Source organism: Nicotiana tomentosiformis, chromosome 2 (assembly GCF_000390325.3).
Source record: "Nicotiana tomentosiformis chromosome 2, ASM39032v3, whole genome shotgun sequence".
In the NCBI taxonomy this organism is placed as follows: Eukaryota; Viridiplantae; Streptophyta; class Magnoliopsida; order Solanales; family Solanaceae; genus Nicotiana; species Nicotiana tomentosiformis.
The window spans coordinates 179,023,648-179,038,338 of NC_090813.1; the positions used below are offsets into that span (position 1 = coordinate 179,023,648).

Sequence of the window (14,691 nt, forward strand, 5' to 3'; positions counted from 1 at the left end):
TATTAGAGTTTACTAGGGATGTGTCCCATATAAAGGATACAAAAGATAAGGACAGGAAGGAGGTAATATTGATCTGATAAGAACATTTTTCTAAGAAAGATTCTCTCTCTAGCAAAGATGCAAACATTACTTTTTAATCAAGATTCTGGTTCATGTTATTCCATACTTTCCCGTCCGATCCGAGAATAGTTCGAACATTCTAAGATTTGTCTGTCACTCATCGTTGTCAGGAGGAACAATCACCTAGTCCATTCTTTATTGGGTGAATCACTCCTCCTATTTACTTAAATGGCATTTATTGCTAGTTACTCCTCTATTATTGCTCATACTTTATGAATATTTAGTGCATGTCATTATCAATCTCCTATTAGATCTGTCTCACATTATCCACGCTTTTAGGATCCATGTTTAGAGATATTATTGTTAATTAAATTTAACCCATCATTTTATACTTATAATAGTTTAACCGAAAATCGTACTTTTTGGTCAAATAAACCTAAAATTCATAAATGAGCGCTAAAACCTAATGGAGGACAATACCTCCCTTTCCTTTTCTCCGGATTTGGCAAGCCGCAAAGCGGCTCCTTAAGTTTGCTCGAGCACACAAATAAATTAATCATATAACCTAAAGTAATAAACTTTCTCACAGCAATATGTAATTGAGGTTAAAACCTCCAAAATCCTTATGCCAAAAATACATAATAATGAATATAATCTTTATAATGAATAATGAAAAATACATAAAAATACCTCCAAACTTTCATCTGAAGCCACATAATAACAAAAAGGAATATGGAATTAAAGCTTAAATTTTTTATTCCTTTCTAAACTTGTATCTTATATTTTTATTATATTGTTGTACGAATATCCTTGTAAATCTATTTCTCAAGTTAACTTAGTACCAGGCATAACAACAATGAATATAATTTGAACATGAAATTCAAATAACTCCTTCATGATTTATAATAGTCCACGTATTAAACCATTAGCTATATTGAAACCAAACTTACATAGAAATATATTCGTAAAAAAGCTCAACAATACTGATTCACAAAGAACTAGCCTTTTCTGGTGGCGTACAATATACTTTTGTAAATTAAAATTGATATGCCGCAATAGCAGCACCAGTAAACCCAAGTTCTTAAACTAAGGAACACAAAAAGGCAATCTTTTCTGGTAGTAGACATCATCCACAAAAGCAGCGTTTACCAGTAACTTTTTCTTAACTACCTTTTTAAACAATTAGTATATGTACCCGCGCGATGCGCGGATTGTAAAAAAAAATATATTAGCATGATAATATTGCTCTTAATTATTTGCTCATTTGAATTCTATTGAAAGTATGGTACGATAGTAGTAGCTTTCTTGAAATGAGAGATAAATTGTGAAATATTCCAAGAATTAAAAGTGATAAAGACATTCATAGGTGTACTCTGGCCTGTGAAAATATGCACTACAAATGCAAGAATGCAAAATGAACAGAAAGTAAACAGTAATGTTAGTACTAATTTGTATGCTTCATTCTCATTATGGTTTATTCAGCTAACTGAAAACTCAAATCTTTCCTGTATTATTACACAATTGTTGAACTATTCCAATTGTATCCAAAGATGGAGCTAACACTCTCAAGATTGTATATGACTGTGGTTTCTTACATCTCTACTTCAATGGATGTATAGATGAACGAAGTGACCTCAATGGCTGACTATGAGTAAAGTAGCTCTAAGGCCTTAACTGTCCCAGTATACCCATCAATTGTAGGTGCATAGGCTATCATCAAGACTTTATGGTTCATCTTCATCTTTCTATGTTTCATGAACAAACAAAATCGAGGTTATTTTAATCAAAAGGTAGATCAATATAACCTGTTCTAAAGCATAGGTCCAAAAAATTGGATTTATACATATCCAATTGTTGGTCCATTTGTTTTAGCTGAAGTGAAATTCCAGAAAAGGTATACAATTCATTAGTAAACCTTGCAATTAAACACCAAAATAAGTAATCAAAAAAAGAATTCCATTAATTGTTTCGGTAAGGGCGTATGGAGATACAATATAATTAAGCAATTTAAATTGCAAGTGTTAATCCTTGAAAGAGCTTAAACTTTTAAAATGCACTTATTTTTCTTACTGACATGTTTCATTGGCAAGCAACAATTATGGGTCCACTGGACAGCCCTTATACTGGTGGAGTGTTTCTTGTTACCATTCATTTTCCACCCAAACATCAACAGCAATGGTAGCATTTGCCTCGACGGAACAGTGGAGCCCGGCACTTACAATATCCAAGGTATTGCTGTCAATCTGTTCTCTGCTAACAGACCCTAATCCTGATGATCCTTTGGTGCCGGAGATTGCTCATATGTACAAGACTGATAGAAGCAAGTACGAAACAACCGCCCGGAGCTGGACTCAAAAGTATGCCATGGGTTAGTTGCTGTGACCATCTCTCGAGGGGCTCCTTTTCTTCTGTGGTATTCTATATTATCTATTATGTATTAAGAAATGGTGTTCTTATGCATAATCAACTCAAGGGGAAAGGTTGAACAGGCCCCTCTTGTAACAATTTGATTTGCTGTTGTTTGCAAGAATCTAATAGTTTTGAAACTGTATGATGAGTTCAATTTATGCGTCTAAAAAAAAGTTCTTGGATCCGTCTCTGCATATACATGTAACCTAGAGTATAGACAAAACTACCTGATAAGACTTCCAAGGTCTTATCCATCAAATTCCGATTTTGTGACAGGTTCAGAAACATCAGGGAAGAAAGATCCTTTATGTTCTCGACTCCAGCATCAGTTAACACACCACCACAAAGGTCAAGTGATTGCAGATTTCTGAAATCTGATGAGACATTGATACACAATTCAGAATTTGGAAAGGAAGAAACTTTAAAGCTGGAACATCGATGAGACCCAAGTACCAAAACACTTGCTAAATATATGCCTAATTCAGTTAGGAGATTACAAAGAATGAACATACTCATTAAAAAGAATAGTGATAGAAAATAATCACAAACAATATCGACTATTCATTTGTAATGGAGCCCTCTGCATCAAATCAATGACCAGGCTAGTTAGAACTTGTTAAATTGGACTCCATTGTGAGGTGTGACCAATTTCACACTGCTAACATTATGCATAAGGCACCATACTGCTACGCCTCAATCAACTTGGCGCTTTAGTTAAAAAATCATGATTTCTCACAATGAAGAATACTAAACTTAGCATAAGCCCCAACAATGGCGAAGCTAGAAATTTCTCCAAGGGTGTTCAAATTTAAAAGAAGTAAAAAAAATTTCCGACAAAAGGTGTTCAATATGTGTTATATACTTCTAAAACGTAATATTTTACCTATGTACACAGTGCAATTGGTCAACTATGTATACGCACCAAAGAGGAGGGGAGGGGTGAAAGGTAGAAGTGAAAAGAAAGCAAATTTAAGATGTAGTTAGAAAAGAGAATGGCTGCTTCAACGTACATGTTACATACTTTGTATCTGCATCTGTTATATGAGCTCCAAAGAGATCCAGGTGAGTCAGACCAGTTAAACCTACTCCGGCAAAAAAGAATTACACGTTTAAAAAAGAATTACACGTTTAAATTCATTTACAACTACTATACAGTGAAAATATAATCAACAGTAATATTTACTCAAAAGCTAAAGCAATTATAGAAATCAGAAAAATATATTGTAAATACCTGATAGTTCCACCATTTCTAGATTCATCTCAAACTAAATTATGGAAAACTTCTTTATACACCACGTTTCTAGCTTCATTCGTTATTTGGCCTTCATCATCATAAACTAAAATCTTCAACCCTTTTCTACTTGTCACACGTGAAAGAGCAACATACAGTTGTCCATGAGTAAATACTGGCTTCTTCAAAAATAATCTCACATGAGACAATGACTGGCCTTGACTTTTATTAATTGTCATGGCAAAAGATACAACAATTGGAAATTATCTTCGCTGGAACTTAAAAGGTATTCTTGCATCTGATGGTGTCAACGTCATTCTCGGGATAAACACTTTTTGTCTAGCCACATTACCCGATAAAACCTTGGCCTCAATAACCCGATTTTCAAGTCTTGTGATGATCAACCTCGTGCCATTACACAATCCTGATGACTGGTCTATATTTCTCAGCAACATCACAGGAACACCAACCTTCAAAGTGATAGAGTGATTTGGAATTCCAGAACATTTAATACTGTTTAGGAATTCAGGTGTATGTACGTGCTCCAAAGCTGAAAAAGAATGATCAGACATACAAACTGTATCAGAACTCAAATATGTCTTCTCATGACTATGATTGAGTGAAACCATATATTCATTGATCGACTCAACCATATCAAGAGTCGGAGCAAGAATTGCTCTTTGTTGGAGGTAATCAATGTCACTAGAATGGCTAAAGAAATCTGGATATGTACTTTCAACAATTGTCGATATTGGATCATCACAATTATTTATGAGAAGATCATCGGGGATTTGGACTTTCTCAATGCCATCAATGGAACTCCCAATCCTTCCATCACCGATTGCTAAAATCCATTCAGAAAATTTTTTTAACTCATCCAAATGTGCATCTAACTGATCTCTTTGTAACCTCATATTCTTTGTTAGATTTAAGACTTCACAGTGAGTCCACAAATACGAAGAATTAAGAGTAGCGTTAACAATATCTTGCCTAGATCCTTTTGCAATGACAGGCAAAATTTGTGTGAGGTCGCCACTAAGAATAACTGTTTTACCTCCAAAAGGTTTATCAGCACTGGATGTGTCTTTAAATCTAAGAATATCTCTAAGAGTTTGATCAAGAGCTTCAAAACAATATTTATGCATCATCGGTGCCTCATCCCAAATAATCAACTTTGTCTTTATAATCAAATTTGCTAGAGGACTACCTTGCTTTATATTGCATGTTGAATCTTTAGTTGGATTGAGAGGGATTGCAAATCTCGAATGAGATGTTCTACCACCTGATAACAAAAAAAATGCAATTCCACTTGATGTAACAGTTAACACGATGTCTCCTCTAGATCGTATGCCAGAAGACATAGTCTTCCAAATAATAGTCTTTCCAGTTTCTCCATAACCATACAAAAAGAAGAATCCACCTTTGGCTTCATTCACTGCCCTCATAATTTTGTCATAGACCGACTTTTGTTTAACTGTCAAATTCATTAATAATTATTGTTGTTCCTCTAACAGAGAACGACGATTATAACGCAATTCATCAAGGATTAACCTATTGCTATGGTCAACTTCTCCTTCATTGTAAAGAGGTCTTGGCATTATTGGAAAATCCTGAAAACTTCTTCCACAGCTTTTCAAAACTTTTTCCAACTTTTGTAAACGACGATTTTTCAATTCATCATCTGTTAGCTCTGCCTCTCAAAGAACAAAAAGAATTATAGAATTTAAATAACCATAATATAAAAAATACATTACATGATTACACTAATAAGGTATATTTAATTTAGCTTTTTAGTTAGGTTATTTGCTTATAATAATGATTTACACAACAAAGAACTTATGAATGCTATGTCGTGAAACTCCATATTATCTTAAACATAAAGGTCATAAATTAAAGAATATCAATTATAAAAAATTAAGTAAAGAAATCAAATACAAAGAGTTTCATATAGAAGTTTATATTTTCGTTCAAAATTTGCAGATTTTGTTTTAAATTTTGTGCAAAATTTAGTCGTGGAGTTATTAAAGACTCAATATGTTAACCCTTTAAATATACTTGGAGCTAGACTGGTTATATACTCACGTGTACACTAAAATAACTATAAGAATATATATGCATGTAATTTTTATCCTTTTATCCTCTTTATAACTATATTTAGTTATTATGCTACAAATAACTACTTAATATCCTCATATAGACACTGAAATTATATAAAAAGAAATTATTTGATAACTTGAAAATAGGAAGCTGATATTTGTACCTGGATTATTCAACAATACTCTTTCTTCATGGAGAATATCTTCCGATAATAATTGCCATGTCGATTGCCAAACATATTCTGGCCGAGACATCGAATTGGATAACAGCAACATAGCAAATAATTGCCTAAGATATGATGGCATTCCCCAGTTACTTGCTTCCTTTATGGCATCCACATATTCTTTATCATCATCCAATAACCCAAGTGCATAACATGCATCTCTAAAAGTGAGATGGTTATGATTGTTGATTCTTTTAAGATCCTCATAGGATTTTGGACCTTTAATGACATTCAACAACAATCTGAGATAATATAATTCGCCAGTTCCAGGCAGAACAAAGAAAATTCTTCCAATGGAAAATGTTGAAGTTCTTCTTTTCTCCCATCTTTTCAATTGTTTCTTCCAAACAAACTTAAGAGGGAATTCTGCATAAGTCAATTCTCTTGCTTCTGGCAATGTTTTATTTGTCTCAAACCAACTTAAAAACATTGATTCTCCTACACTTGGTCTATTAGCAATATCATCAATTGGATCATCATCGGAGAATATAACATTTTGTTCATTTGGAAGATGAAATGATAATCTTTCCACAGGAGGTTCTCTATGGTGAATTGGAAATTTGATTATTCTCCACGCAGCTTCACATGGTGATATGTATCGGCAATCATAATACATATTTATTACATCAATATTTGATGAATCTTCCTCTTGCACACTTTGAGAAAAAGCATCAGTAACACGATCATTTCCTTTGTTAATATACTTAAATAAGTACTTAATGGATCTTGACTGATTGCACCATTCCACATTAATATGAGCACCATACTTAAGTAATAAGAACCGATTGTGAGGCACCACATACCTACTATCCAAGTCAATACCATCATTTTTGATAGTTCTACCATTATCCCTTCGCCTATAAACAAGATAACCCTCTTCATCAATTGTTGTTGACTCAACAAACCTTTTTGGAAAATGCTTGGTACATCTTCCGTTCTGCATGCAAGGAGAAGATTTTCTTGCAGAATCACATGGGTCTGTACTTATCGTATGGAGATGTTTGTACTTATCTTTTTGGCATGGGTCTTTGCAGGATAAGTCATCTCATTATCAGCCATTGAATCCTACAAAGAAAAAATAAATTATCAAAACCATATTGTATATAAGAAGCTATACAGGCAAAGTTTGAATTAGTTACCTTGAAAGTTGTGTCTGCATCAGTGTGTTGTTCACACTCAAAATCAGGGTCCTATTAAGAAAATAATAACATAATTAATTTAAACTTGATAATCCCTTATATAAAATCAAAAGAAAAATTGGTATATTATGAAGTATTTGAGTAACGATCACATACAGTGAATGTATCATCTTGTGGAGATTGACTATATTGTTGTATAAGGTTATCGTCCTCGCTGATCTTAACAACATTATAAACTTTCGCATGCACTTTAATGTTGGAGTTCTTAACAGTCACTTTAAACAGGATTTTTTTGTTAAGAATATCATACAACTCCACTGGATAAGAACACTCATCAACAGCACAAGAAGTCTAAGACCGGATTAGTGTTAGAAGTGCTAAAACACAAAAAATTAAAAAAAAAAGTACAACTACTAAACCATCCCTTAAATCGTTAGCCTGCTTTTCATTCTGGTAGGAATGGTATCAAAAACAATAATAGAGCTCTTCCTTTTGAGTGATATAACAAATGGTCAATTCTAATATGTTTTAAGGGTGTTTTTGATGTCTAGAATTTTTACTATAATTTTGCAAATATAACATATTTACCTTTTTACGTTTATTGAAAAAATATACTAACAATTAAAATAAAAAAAACATACCTCAATTGAACTTTCATTTAACTCATTAGCAGACTTCCCAATGAGGTTTGTTGCTTCACGATCCCAAAGCAACAAAGATATAAAACCAGTGCGATCCATTACTTGCACTTGAAGCTTGTACCCGAAAGAAACGTTTAGAATAAGAAATTGAAACTTTAGTTTTATTTAATTTTTTAAGTAAATAGAGAAGCTTATCAAACATATGAGTGGCAGAACTATCAAGGCGGTCACATTTCTTGCAGTGGAATTTACTTCCAATTTTATCAACCTTCTTCGAGCATCTCTTGCACCCCAAATATGACCATTCTTTTTCAAGTAGCAGATTCACTACAGTCGCAACAATCCAAATGTGTCCTTCCTGAAAAGAAGTAAAGTTGTAGCAATGTATCTAGCAAACTTGATTGTCCTAGATGTGGAGAAACATGAGTTCTGTTTTGATGTCGTCCTAGATGAACATGTTACAAATGATGTGGTATTGTTTCATCTTACAAATGAAAATACTAATCACAAAGACAACTGATTTATGTGTTTGTTCAGAGATTATGTCAAAAATTTATTTGAACTACCTTTAGCTTTTTACTTTTCAAGGAGTGGTATTTTATCATCGCTTTCCTCTACTATCTCATACTTCTGTTCTTTCATATGTAAAGCATTTCCAGCTTAATGTGTTGGTTTCCAGTTTCCTATCATGGTTGTACCTTAAGCAATATTTTGCAGGTTTATCGACCTACTGTGCAACCAATTATTCCTACCATCTTTCAGCGCACAAAAGCAACATGTTTTGCTTATGGCCAGACAGGTCTGTCTATATTCCTTCACATTCTTGTTTCAGTTTTTAATATAGGGCACTCATTTATTTTTTTCTGATAGTTAATATAGGGTGCTGAATTATCTCCCCGCCTCTAGATTATTGCTGCTCGTTTTGTTCTATAATATTTCTGTGCTTGCTATATAAGTTTGGGAGAATTTGTAGAAGGGGAATAAGCTTGGCAGAAGAGATCTTAAAAAAGTGTATTGAGATTTTCCAACTTCCAGTTATGTTGTGATCTCATTCATCTATTCTTGTTTGTCTGGCCCATGTGACTAAAATGCAAGATATACTTGAGGTCAGGTCTTGTTTAATCTGCTTGGTCAAAAGGTGCCCATTAAATGAGTTATTGAATGTATGAGGTTAAATTCTTTTAACAACTACAGAATGTTTTCCTTCTGGAGTTGAAGGGATAATTCTTGGCTTTCTATCTTTGATATTTCTATATTCAGATTTTGTAGTGCTCATAAACTTATGCAACAGGGATTCTAAAAAACATATATGTGCACATTTAGGAAAACAAATAGTATTTTTAGATGTAACAGTGTTATAAATACACAACATAACATAAGTTCAGTACTAAAGGAGTTTAATAGATTAATCACCTTCATGCAGTCGACCAATTCTCTAATAGTTTTAACTTCTACAGTTCCAGTAGCCAACTCATCAGAAACATAATAACTACGCTGAGAAGGTATTTGGCTAATCCTCAAAAGAGTTAGCTTCATTCACACTTGCCGGTCTGTATTTACGCAAGGTTGTATTAGTTTTAACAATAAACAATTATTTTTTTAGTATCCACATACACTTAATTTATCAAATAACTAACCTGGACTTAAAATCAACAGCTTGAGGAAGATCCGGGTTAATCCAGAGCTTTGAGGCATGCCAAGTATTAAGCACAGAATATTTGCCTATATATAACTTTAGTTTATGAACCAAAAAGTTAACATAAAATAAATTCCCATGTCATCAAGACAATAGAAATACCTTGAAATTTGTGAGCTTTTATCAGCTGCATAACAACTATGATTGGCTGATGGGGTGATCCCTCTAAATGTGGCAAGATCTGGTCTACGAATTCTCCCCAAAATATAAAACAAAGTAAATTCATATACGCAACCTTACTCATGATCTTCAAGTTCTGCATTCATAAAAGTGCTGGTCTTATGTGATGACCCAAAATGTTATATTTAAATTTAATAAGTAATTATGTGTTCTAAAACCTCAAAAATTACTATTTATCATTCCTTGACTTGCGTGCGTAGTCCGTAAAAGTTTTCGAAAAGTTTTTATGTGAAAGATGGATTAAATGTGAAATAGAGCCTTAAAACTCAACGGAGTTGATTTTGGTCAATATTTTAAGCAAACGAACCCGGATCAGTATTTTAATAGTTCTAGTAGGTCCGTATCGTGATTTGGGACTTGGGCGTCTGCCCGGAATTTAATTTGGAGGTCCCTAGCTCAAGTTATGACCATTTAACGAAAACTAGTAATTTAAAGGCTAAAGATTTTCAAGTTTGACCACGGGGTTGACTTTTTGATGTCGGAGTCGGAATTCAGTTCCAAAATTTTTTATAGCTCCGTTATATCATTTATGACTTGTGTGCAAAATTTGAGGTCAATCGGACTTGATTCGATAGGTTTCGGCATCGAATGTAGAAGTTGGAAATTTCATAAGATTAAAGTTTCAAGTGAGTTCGCACAAAAGCTAACTTCAAATGAGCATAACTCTCATGATACGAAGTTGTGTATGGTATATTACCTATCAAATGAAAGATCTTTGAGTTTAGTTTCTAACGCTTTAAACCGTTCGTCATTTGAACATTCCTACAAGAAGTTATGACCAAATTACCAAAGGCTAACAGAATGTGATTTTGCGACCATTATGCGATCGCAAAATGGTTATGCGACCGCAAACTGGTCCAGAACAGCCCAGTTCTGGGCACCGATTTATGCGATCATTTTGCGACCCGCACACCAATTGTGCGGTCCATTATGCGACCGCATACCTATTTTCGGAGGGATAATTTTTCTACTTTCATAACCCGATCCCATTTTGATAAATAGGCTTTGGGATTTATTTTGGGGCATTTATCTGATGATTTTAGAGAGAAGTGAGAGTGTTCTAGAGAGAGTAAGTAGATAAAGTGTCTTGTTCATCACATTATTGTCCAAGCCTTGAAAACCAATAAGAAATTCCTCAAGTTCTTCATCAAAGAGGTAAGGTTCTAACCCCTAATCTTCAATTTCGAGTTTGGGTAATGATGGGTGATTAAGAGTATGATTCTTGGGGTAAGTATTTCTTATCCTATATTGATTATATTTCATGATTCCATACTCATTTACATCATAAATTCGTGAATCTAGGGAACAAAAATCAGATTTTTATAAAACCTTCCAAAAACGAGAATTTAGGATTTGAAGGTCCATTTGATATCGAAATTGGATAATTTTTGTATGGTTGAACTCGTAGCGGAACGAGTATTCGAATTTTGTGAGTTTTTTGGGATTTAAGACGTGGGTCCCACTGTCGAATATTTAAATAAATTTAGATTTTTATCCGAAAAATTAGTAAATTCATATGGAATTAATTCTTATGATTCATATTGAGTATATCGAATTGTTTGTGAACAGATTTGAAGCTTTTGGAGATAAATTTAAAAGGAAAAGCTGTGGTCGAGTAATTGATTGGAATTTGCAAAGCGATGTAAGTGTCGTGGTTAACCTTAACTTAAGGGAATAGAACCCTTAAATTATTTGTTATGTGAAATGCATGTGAACGACATATAGGCGAGGTGACGAGTGTCTATACATAGTCAAATTAATTGTTTGCCTGCTTACTTGAAAAATCATAAATTATTTTAAATCATAAATTAATTATTATAATAATTATTTCTCTCCTATTCTTTGTCAAATATTAATTCTTGAATTCATGCATTAATTGTTACATGCTATTTGAATTATGTGTTTTAATTGTTATTTGACATTTAGCATATTAAATATTAAACTGTCTATTTTCTCCCTAATTTCCATAATAATTTGCTATTTGTCATTGTTTGTTTCATAATTAAATCATAATTATCGTATGCTTGTTGTCTTATAATTTTATATTAATTATTTCATTTATTGGGGAAATTTCTTCTATAAGAATTGGTAAATGGATATATTGGAGGATCGGGTTGCACGCCGCAATAAAATTGATTGAAATGGATATATTGGAGGATCGGTTGCACGCCGCAACAGACTTATTAAAAAGTCCATATTGGAGGATCGGGTTGCACGCCGCAACAGACTTATTAAAAAGTCCATATTGGAGGATCGGGTTGCACGCCACAACAGACTTATTAAAAGTCAATATTGGGGGATCGGATTGCACGCCGCAACAGACTTATTAAAAGTCAATATTGGGGGATCGGACTGCACGCGGCAAAAGATTTATTTAAAAGTCTATATATACTTGATTGATATAAATATATGACAGACTTGATTAAAAGAAATATATTGGGAGAGCGGGTTTCACGCTGCAACAGAATTGAATGTGAATATATTGTGAGAGCACAGATTTGATGGAAATGATAATTGGTTACGACTGCTGAATTGGCTTCAATTATTATAAATGAGTTACCTGATTTATTTCTATTATTTGTTGTTGTTACTAATATTGCGTACAGGTTAATATAAGTGACCCGCCTTAGCCTCGTCACTACTTCGTTGAGGCTAGGCTCAGCACTTACCAGTACATGAGGTCGGTTGTACTGATACTACACTCTGCACTTCTTGTGCAGATTTCGGAGTTGGTCTCAGCGGCGTACCGTAGACTTGCTCGGATATCAGCTACCCAGAGGAGACTTGAGGTATAACTGCATGGCGTCCGCAGTTCTGAAGTCCCCATCTATTTTACTTTAGCTGTGTGTTTATTTTCAGACAGCTTTATTTTATTCAGACCTTTATTTATATTATTCTAGAAGCTCGTGCACTTGTGACACCAATTCTAGGATAGTATTTAGACACCATTTTTTTTAATGTATTATTTACTAATGACGAGGCTCCAGATTTCCGAGGACATGACACTTGATAGGAAGATGTGGAGGTCGAGTATTAGAGTTGTAGGTTAGGATGTAGTTGAGTCTCGACCTATCGTACCATTGTGGGACTAGCCAGGTAGGGTTTTTGTCTAAGATAGCTAGTGACAATGTTGTATTTTACTACTTTGCTTTTCAGTGCATATCCTATTTACTAGCTATCGCTTTTGCTTTGCATCTTTCTTCAGTATTTCATGGTATTTCTATTTTTTCTATGATTGTTGTGGTGATACTAATATTGTCTCCTTTTGTCCTTTTGTCTTTTTTTTTTCTTGAGCCGAGAGTCTTTCGGAAACAGTCTATCTACTCCTTTGGGGTAGGGGTAAGGTCTGCGTACACACTACCCTCCCCAGACCCCATTAGTGGGATTTTACTGGGTTGTTGTTGTTGTTCTTGTTGTTGTTATTGTTATATTATTTACTATATTTCAGACTTCACTTCCGCATTTTTTCTTTGTTATTAATAAATTTTAGAAATTGTTTTTAAAATGGATAATATTATTCTAATGTTGGCTTGCCTAGCAAGTGAAATATTAGGCGCCATCATGGTCCGAATATGAGAATTTCGGGTCGTAACAGTTGGTATCAGAGAACTAAGTTACGTAGGTCTCACGAGTCACGAGCAAGCTTAGTAGAGTCTAAAGGATTGGTACGGAGATGTCTGTACTTATCTCTCAGAGGCTATGAAGTTTAGGAACAATATCACTTCTATTTTATTCTGTCGTGCGATTTTATTCTACCATCGATGATTGAACCATTCTACTCTTATTCTCTCGCAGATGGTGAGAACACGTAATACCTCTACCGATGGTCAGGGACCAGAACCCCCGGTGGCAACTATGGCCAGGGGTAGAGGTCGAGGCTGAGGCCAAGGTAGAGCTCAGTCCAGAGCTCGAGCAGCTGCACCTGTTGAAGAACCTCAGGTGGACCTTCAGGAGGAGGTTCCAGTTAAGAATGTACCAGTTGGACCAGTTCAAGTCCCTGAAGGATTCATAGTCACTCGAGTACTTCAGGATGCTCTAGTCCGTTTGGTAAGTCTTATGGAGGGAGTGGCCCAGAATGGTACATTTCCAGTGGCACCAGCCGTCTCACAGGTTGGGGGAGGAGAAAAAACGTCCACTACTACTGCTCCGGAGCAGATGGCTCCCTAGAATCAAGCTCCAGCAGCCTCGCCAGTTGGGGTAGTTCAGCCAGTTGTTGCGGCACAGACCGGTGATAGGCCTGCCATGTGCTTTTGAGGCCTTATTGAGACTGGATAAGTTTACTAAGCTCTTTCCAGTTCACTTAAGTGGTACACCTTCTGAGGACCCACAGGATTATCTTGAACGCTGCCACAAGGTGCTGCGGAATATGGGTATAGTTAAGACCAATGGGGTTGATTTTGCTGTATTTCAGATGACGAGTTTCGCCAAGAGGTGGTGGAGAGATTATACATTGACCCGACCAGTTGGATCGCCTGCACTTACCTGGGAGCAGTTCTCTCACCTATTTCTGGAGAAATTCCTCCCTATCACACTGAGAGGGGAATTTTGCAAGTAATTTGAGCGTCTACAGCAGGGCAGTATGACTGTTACTTAGTATGAGTCCCGTTTTGTGGATTTGGCCCGTCATGCTCTCCTTTTACAACCTACTGAGGGAGAGAGAGTGAGGAGGTTTATTGAGGGACCCACTCACCCTATCAGGCTTCAAATGGATAAATAGACCGAAAGTGAAATTTCTTTTCAGGCGGCTGCTAATGTCGCGAGGAGGATCGAGATGGTTCTTGCACAAGAGAGAGGGCAGAGGTCTGATAAGAGGCCTCGTCAGTTCGGTGGTTTCGATGGTGCCTCGTCTGGAGGCAGGGGTAATTTTGGTAGGGGTCATCCTCCCAGACCGTTTCATTCAGCACTTCATGCATCGCTCGGTGCTTCAGGGAGTCACGGTCATATTATGCCTTACTCTAGGCAGCCAGCATTCAGTGCACAATCAGCTCCTATCAGTGCACCGCCACTCCAGAGTT

The 14,691-nt window shown here is 35.3% G+C and overlaps 1 protein-coding gene and 1 pseudogene across 1 annotated transcript; both read right to left on the reverse strand.

The window, feature by feature from the left end:
- Window positions 1–3,675: 3,675 nt before the first annotated feature.
- LOC104095902 (uncharacterized) lies at window positions 3,676–6,993 on the reverse strand (annotated as a pseudogene).
- Window positions 6,994–7,004: 11 nt separating this feature from the next.
- On the reverse strand, window positions 7,005–9,702 carry LOC117272995 (uncharacterized). The gene is made up of 8 exons (XM_070194699.1): window positions 9,599–9,702; window positions 9,438–9,522; window positions 9,214–9,350; window positions 8,001–8,158; window positions 7,801–7,914; window positions 7,316–7,510; window positions 7,160–7,210; window positions 7,005–7,085 (listed from the first exon to the last, which is right to left on the reverse strand). Exons 5-8 carry the CDS (start codon window positions 7,897–7,899, stop codon window positions 7,005–7,007), a joined length of 426 nt encoding a protein of 141 aa, XP_070050800.1. The 5' UTR covers window positions 7,900–7,914; window positions 8,001–8,158; window positions 9,214–9,350; window positions 9,438–9,522; window positions 9,599–9,702.
- Between the last annotated feature and the right edge of the window lie 4,989 nt (window positions 9,703–14,691).